General features: G+C 36.8%; 1 protein-coding gene across 3 annotated transcripts in view; it reads right to left on the bottom strand.

Moving 5' to 3' along the window:
- LOC107724965 (rho-related GTP-binding protein RhoU-like) overlaps positions 1-6,318 on the bottom strand; it is a 24,809-nt gene extending 18,491 nt beyond the window's left edge. Inside the window, exons 1-3 of one of the 3 annotated variants that reach the window (XM_016534064.1) lie at positions 5,924-6,318; positions 4,075-4,133; positions 1,602-1,985 (exon numbers count right to left, since the gene is read on the bottom strand). In XM_016534064.1, the coding sequence (XP_016389550.1) occupies positions 1,602-1,985; positions 4,075-4,133; positions 5,924-6,185 (705 nt within the window). In that variant the 5' untranslated portion in view covers positions 6,186-6,318. Of the gene's footprint in view, positions 1-1,220; positions 1,986-4,074; positions 4,134-5,923 lie in introns of those variants that run through there. The other 2 variants (XM_016534065.1, XM_016534066.1) reach the window with 2 other exon arrangements.
- Positions 6,319-8,215: the final 1,897 nt, after the last annotated feature.

Here is an 8,215-nt window from a genome sequence, read left to right as displayed (position 1 = left end):
ATTGCACTGCACGAGTTATGCATGCGTAAGGAGTCAAATGTTGTTGTTGTTTTTTTAATCACCCTAATTCGATTATGAAGAATGATTTGTTGATCTTGTTTTCCCTTTAATACATACCTTCGGCAATATATTTTTCAATTACTTTCAAAAAGTGGTAGGGACAATATCGACCCTGGCAAAAAGTGGTGGGGACATGTCCCACCCGCAAATTACGCCTATGCCTAAATATAAGTTAAAGAGTGGGAGAGTGACTCAACTCTCAAAACGTGAATTATTGTGGAGTGAGATGACACGAAGACTCTATCACTGCAATTTCGAAATCAGAGCACATTTGAATTAATTAATCAAAACCGAGACTAAATATGTGTTTATACGATCCTGTCTTTTATCTTTTAAACGGTCCAGATTGATAAATCCTTGAAAACTGCTAGACTTGATTAGTTTTGACTGTGCAAAGTTCTGTATTATGTTCTACAATATGAACTTAACAAGAGGCTTCCTCTAGTTCTGTGTAAAATTATAGAGCGACACGAAGGTAAGCGCATTGTTGTTGTTATTTTTTTAATTGTCGGATTATAATTAAGTATCAATGAATGGCACAGTTTTGAGTTGACTCATGGTGTGCGCATGAACGAGTGTGAAATACCTGCTAATTACGTTGCTTTTTCCTATCACTTATATTGGGCACTTTTTGCATTTAAATTGGATTATTCTGCCTGCTGACATTGAAAATGATGCATGTTGTTTCGAGGGTATCGGTTAATTTCTTGATTGCAGTTTTGACAGTGTCTGCTTGCATATTTTATTCATGTTCGGTAGCCTAATTCTCTTTAATGTAGGCTATTTCCCTACATTTGATCCGTTTACCTGGGAAATTTATCTAACGTTATATTCATATTATTTTGTCGTCATTGTTTTGTTTTAAGGAGTTAAAATGGCCCTTATCAACCTTGATTTACATATTCCATCATATTATTTTGACAGTTAAGATTTTGGGTGGGTTTTTATGAGCTTTTGGGCTGGAAATCATCCATCCAATCTGGCAACACTGCACGTACTACGCACACACATGACGTCACAGTTTTCAAAGATTATCATATTGGGTGTTTACACGGAAACGACAACGGTGGCGTTTTCAAAAACGTGCACTTTGAAACCGGTTTTCAAAAATATGCGTTTTCAGTCCCCAAAACGCCGTTGTCGTGTAAACGAACAGGAAAACGCATAAAAAGTTTCAAGTTTTTGGCTGAAAACGTTGTCGTGTAAACGGCCCCTGAATCTACTCAATGGCCCAAATGTAGAAGATCTTCATCCCGGGCCTCGTGACTTTTATCGATGACCCTGCATACAGTAAACTTTGGTTACTGGGAAGCTAGCTGCACATTTTGCAACCATTCACATTGTCCTTAAAATAACAATACTGTCCTTTGTTGATTCGTTATCAACTGACCATCATCCACTTGAGGAGCGTGACAGTAAACAAGAGTCTATCACATTGTTCATGCCTCAGAAGATTGCTTTGATCTTTGCTATTGTATGCAGATATATTTCTTCCACCACGATTTTGAGAGCATTTTCATTTTATCAGCAGTACTGTGTACCTTCCGCTCTCGTCTGGCTCTTCGGTCGGAGTGTCGGAGCCCGACGGAGATGGCAGCGTCAAACACCTCCTTAAGGTTTTTCTGTGTGAGAGAAGAGCATTCTATGTAGGCTACCGCTCCTATTTTGTCTGCCAGGGCGCGGGCGTCCTCTTCCAGGACGGGTCGCTCTCTGCGCCGTGCCAGTTCGATGAGGACTTTGACGTCTTGCCGTAGGTCGCACTGGGTGCCCACCAGTAACACAGGTGTGAGTGGACAACGGCGTCGGATCTCCGGCACCCATTTTTCACCGATGTTCTGGAAGGAAGTGGGGCTGACGACGCTGAAGCACAGGAGGAGAACGTCAGTCCGCGTGTAGCAGAAGTGACGCAACTTATCGAATTCGTCCTGAGGTGGAGACAGAGGTAAAAGAGCATCATTACTGATGTTTAGAGTGTTTTGTAACACAAGGCCTTGTGAAGCCCTCAAAAATAATTTGTGGGATTCCAAATTGTTATTTTAAATAATAAAATAATTTAACTAGCTCTTGGGGTGTTTTATAATTCCCTGAAGCAATTACGTGAAATTATAGGGTTGGCGCTTGCAAAGCAAAGCCATGTTGTGGAACATGCAGTGCCTGCTTTAATCTTTTAAACTCGGCCAAAGTTTTCAACTCTGGCACACCCGGTCCCATTTATGCTGTACAAATTAATTAAAATATAAATCTGTTGAGCTTTTGGAGAGCAGGGCCTCTCAAAACTTTGAGAACACCAATTAAACTTGACAGATGAGAATGCCAAACCTTTTCAATGTCTATGCTACATCTACTTGTCGTTACGAAATGCTAAGATTTAGAAAAAATGTGAAACATAAAAAAAAAACAAAGAAGAATATAGGTAAATCTATAATTCTGCAAATAAATAAACACATAACATTTATGCAGCTTTTTGTTACATTTACATATTCATACGTCACACATTAAACTTACTGAATGCACATGAATTTGTGTTTTAATCTATTTTTAATTTATGTTAATTAGTGTAACCATTATTATTTATAATGCATGTAAAAATTATACAATATGTACATGAAAAGATTGTACTAAAATATTTTAATACATTTTTTGAATTAATGTTTAATAAAAAAATAATGCAATAGCAGCAATATGGTTATTACAGCAATTCATTTACTGTATAGAATAATTAAGGCTTGATACGGTTTCATTTCAGTTTTTACAGTAATATGCTCCAGCCACCGATTACAGTAACCTAAAAATAACTGTTAAACAGCCAATGCAGTAGCTTACTGTAAGCAGGTTTTACAGTAACTAGATAGAAATGGCATATTATTATTGCTATTATTACTATTATTATTACTCATTAATATAATAATAATAATAATAATAATAAAAACAATTATTATCATTGTTGTTGTTGTTGTTACTGCTTGGTGTTGGATTTTTAGATTTTGGGTTTACGGTTTACTGTTTTTATTTTGGGTGAACTGTGGTACACACAGGTGAATATGTCAGATTTGTACAGTATATACAGTCATATCACCCAGCCCTACAATTATCACTCAAAAAAAAAAGAAAAATTAATAGTGCATAGATGTCAACTTACTGATGCACAGACATCAAACAACGGCTGTTTTCTTTTGTTGACATGGACACCTGCACAACATAATGGAAGTATATCCAAACAGGCTGAAAGCAATAGACGTTTGTGATGCTAGCCTTTGTTTCTCCACTTTGGGCAAAGTGCATTTGTTCTTTCTCTTTGAAAACTATGTGAAAGCCTGCAGTATTATAACTGGGTAACTGAAGTCTTATGTTTCCGTGTTTGCCTGAGCTTGCCTCTGCATGGCTGTGTAAAGGGATTTATAGGTTATGTACTAAGAGGGCAGAGTCATTTATTTGTTAACCCATGTAACGCATGACAAAGGAGTGTCAGATTCTGAAGTTCAAAGTCTTAAACAAAACCTTTCAACGAAACAATATAATATCCCAATGTGAAAATCGGAATGAATGTACAGCCAAAGGGCCTTTTTAATTATTTTCAGTGATTTCACAACTGCAAAACAATCAGTGCTGAAAAAAAGTTTGGCATCAAAAGCATCACTTGGAGGCAAAACCGCTGGTTACATGGTACCCTGTCCAAGCCTGCATGGCTCAGAAAAAGAGAGGGAGATCCAGTAACTAAAGTGCCAATAGCTTGAGGATTGTTCTTTTTGCTCTCTTACGATTTCCTCACAGTATGGCATCCATGCCGAGCTCTTCTAATTACTACGATTTTGCTGCGCAATCACTTTATCATCCAATTTCCAAATCCTGGTTTCAGAGAGTGACAGAAATGCCAACCCCCCAAACAAAAATAACTATTTAGTTTATGTTCCTCTTTGAGGTAAACTCAAAATTAATACAAATCAACACGATGCAATGAGCATCGTAAAGTTGTGCTATGACACTAGGACGCAGGTGGTGCAGTGGAGTTCTTACCTGTCCTGCAGTGTCACAAAGCTGCAGTCTCACTGGTTGTTCATCCACCTGTACGACCGCTGGAGAAGAGAGAGGATGAGTCGCACTGCCAACACTCAACAACTCTTTATACAATCCCTTTATATAACCATCATAACCAAATTTTATGTAGATTTATTTAAATGTAATACATTTTTAAAATATCAGTCTGTAATAATAATAATAATATAAAATTGTATACACCCTCATGAACATGTTACAGATCAACTGCCCAGATTTGTGGGTTAGTGCAGCTCATAAACAGCTCAGCATCTCACGCTTTGCATGTTTGAAGGACTGTACATGCTGTTAAAACCTATGAGAACGTTTGTTCCAGCATGCCACAGTACAGTGATCTCATGAAACACAGTAACACTGAGGGCCTGGAGATGGTTTGTCACTTCAAAGTGTTCTGCTCGTCAAGTGCCCATTGTGGAGTTGTCTCCAAATCCCCGTCATATGATCTGCCTTTAATTCAGCCCCTTCCCCCCTCAAAGTGGCACCTGTTGAATTGCGTAACTGCTCTCAAATCAGTGGAGAGTTTTCTGATCTGGTTCCAGGAGAGGGAGCGTGACATCGTCACAGGCTCCAGCACACAATATCTGCTCACAGATTCACACAAGTGGACCCAATGGATTTTAGGGGCCAGATTTTCAGGTCAGGCATTATTACGCAAGGCCTTTCTAATTACAAAGACATGCTTGTGGGATCTGACCACTGACTGGCTCTTGTTTGAGGTCCATTCACAAATTATGAAACACTTCGAGTGAAAATGATGTTATAGTACTACATAGTGAGTTTTAAAGCACTGCTTTCGGTTCCATTAAGAACGCAAGGGACTAATACTTGACTAATTTCAGGTCCAAGGAAACAAACTCAAGTTAGTGCAGTAAATTGGCACTAAAAATCAACTTTCCTGAAACCTCTCTCCTGTTTCACAGCTATGTCCCAATTTTTTTGTCAACACGATTATATTTATGAAAACGAATAAAATCAGTCATCGAATTCAGTCTTGCACCTGGTGGTCAAATATTTCTTGCTTTCATATTATATTTTATGAGTTCAGCATCATACATGCTCTGATGAATTTCAGTTTATGAGTGATTTTCAGACTGTTACAGTTCTCTATACATTGTAAATGTGGTAACCTGCAGTTATTACCTTAAAGACCCATTTCTACCAGATAAAAATAGTTTTGTTGGTATAAATGAATGCATTTAAGTTGATTCAGTGATGTTTAATCATTTTAGACTTGAATAAAACCATTTATTTTTATATTATTTTTTTTCTCTCCAGTGTATCAATATATCAAGACCAGTTTTAAACAGTCTTGTATTCTGAATGAACTCACTGGTTTGTCAATATTAATAAATATCTGACTTTTTAATCTGGCTTCTGTTGACCCAAATGAAGAGATGACATGAAAAAACAAAATACTATTTAAATGGATTTAATCAATAATATTAAACAAGCATGCTTGTTAAGAAGAACACTATACACAATAATAATAATAATAACAACAATAATAATAATAAAAAAAAAAAACAGGTGAAAATGGGTTGAAACTATAACAATGTTCCAAATGAAGGTTACAAAGTCTGTCATGTAGTTAGTAATGAACTGTATTTGTGGTTCCTGTGTTCACACCTGTGAACTTGAGGAGAACTGACTTCATACATCCGAAAAAAACTTAAGCTACAAGCTAAAAAGTCTAGAGTTCTAGGCAAAAAGTCACAGACAAAATGGTTGGAAAAGTGAAATTAGTTCTATGAACAGTTCGTGCATTTGTTTGCAACTGATGCGGCATCATTATACGAATCCAAAGACTCACCTGAGAAATCGTCAAACGCTGTCGGGACGTATTTTGTTGGATATCCATTGGTTGTGTAGCTGACAATCAGGCTGGTTTTCCCCACAGCTCCATCCCCGAGAAACACGCACTTTAACAGGCGCCCCTGGCAGTGCGCAGGCCGGGGGGACATGGGTTTGTGTGGCGGCACCGGAGGCGCCATCAGGTTACTGTAATCCATGACGCGCTGCTCGACCGCAGGTGAATCGCACACTCCTAATGGAGTGACCCAGGAAAAAACCATCAATAAGAAGCCTCTATAAACGACTAAACACTACGAGCACTGCGTAAATGCGCTTGATCCGGTGCAGTGCGCGTAAACCGTCAATTTTACAAGATCCAAATACTTAGTATCTCCACGAAATCTACAAACTTAAAGAACCTACAACAGCTGGGCAAGGAGTGAGAGAGGCAGCCTTTATAGTCAGCCTTCATTTGACTAGCTCCTCCCTCCTCACATGGCTGCTTCAGCATATTCATTACATTTGTTCCACTAGAAACAATGGCGATGGCTGTTGGTTCTTCATTTTCAGAGTACTGCTCCAATTTGAACAGTTTTATATGACATTGCCTCATTTTGCTATAATGTCATACATTTTGAATATATGTCTTATTTATTGCAAGCATAAGCAATCATAACGGAAAGGTTGCTTTGTAGCATTCTAACTGTGGTGAAAGGTAATGTTTTATTTTTGTTTAATGCATTTTTTTTTAAAATTATTTTTACAAAAATTATTTTGAGATAAAACATTGGCAGGTCCTCTTGACGTCAGAGAGCAAATGTTTTACTCTAGAGGATTTGGAAACATGGTCCCATTAAAATGTTATTTTAAATATTAATCTAAGAGGAAAGTATGCAATTTAGGCGCTCATTAAACACATTTATGTTTATGAATATTAAATGTTGAAAGGTTGATTATAAAAAAATCCCTAAAACGTTGGGGTTATAACATATAGCAATGTCTTTAAAGTAATTGAACGATTAATATTTACAGCACACTATAATGATAATTTGTATTAAACTTTAGTAGCAGAATTGAATAATATGCCGTTATTTTACATCTGATTGATCCTATTCACCGTCTCCTTTTGGCAGCTATTAAACTGAGCTTTCCTGCCACCTTGTGGTCAATATATACAACTGCGCTATTTAATATTTATTTTGAGAAATTCATGTACAATATGTATACATATTATGAAATATGCATATATGTAATATAAGATGTGTCTACATATATAAATGTATTGAATTTGAATTAAACTGACTGTATGGGACTAGAGCTACATTCATTAAAAAAAACTTAGTTTGTTATTAAATTGTATGAGAAAGAAAGATTCTGTCTGTGTAAATAAATGCAAAACTAATTATATGTTTCTGAAATCACACATCTGTCTATAGCTTAATGTCTGATGAGGACATTATAGGTAATTATGACAGCATGTTTTCTTGCAGCTAGCTGGACACAAGACAATGTACAGTATCTCCACGAAATCACCAAATTTAAACACCAAATTTAACACACCTGCTCCACATTCACACCTGAGACCTTGTAACACTAATGAGTCACATGACACCGGGGAGAGAAAATGGCTAATTGGGCCCAATTTGGACATTTTCACTTAGGGGTGTACTCACTTTTGTGGCCAGCGGTTTAGACATTAATGGCTGTGTGTTGAGTTATTTTGAGGGGACAGCAAATTTACACTGTTATACAAGCTGTACACTCACTACTGTACATTGTAGCAAAGTGTCATTTCTTCAGTGTTGTCACATGAAAAGATATAATAAAATATTTACAAAAATGTGAGGGGTGTACTCACTTCTGTGAGATACTGTATATATCAGTTTTATAATACTTTTGGTGTGTTTTTTTAAGTTTGAAAGCCTCAGTCACTATAACAACATGCACAAAATGATCCAAAAATCCTATCTTGTGTGTTTCAGTTTTTGTATAAGCTTTTGGCCTAAAACAAAGTTCTCTATATTGCATACGAAACAAAAAAAGTGAAAAGTGAAACTACAACATGTGTTAAAAGGAAGTACTATCAGCATCCACTCAAGGCCTGTGACTAAACCTTTTAAGGCTTAATGGCTTCCTGATGTTTTCAGGAAGAGTGCAGAGGGAGGAAGGGAATTATATGAATAGTCTTGCTGACCCTCCATTGCTTAATGGCCATGGAAACATTTTTAAAAAGTGCACTCTGTAATAATGTCAAATGAAAGGTTTTACTTTAAAGTAGATTTTAAATCTTCTGTTGTGTTTTACAGAAGTA

This window comes from Sinocyclocheilus rhinocerous, unplaced genomic scaffold, assembly GCF_001515625.1.
Source record: "Sinocyclocheilus rhinocerous isolate Xijiao unplaced genomic scaffold, SAMN03320098_v1.1 scaffold996, whole genome shotgun sequence".
In the NCBI taxonomy this organism is placed as follows: domain Eukaryota; kingdom Metazoa; phylum Chordata; class Actinopteri; order Cypriniformes; family Cyprinidae; genus Sinocyclocheilus; species Sinocyclocheilus rhinocerous.
This window is presented reverse-complemented; position numbering and strand designations above follow the sequence as displayed.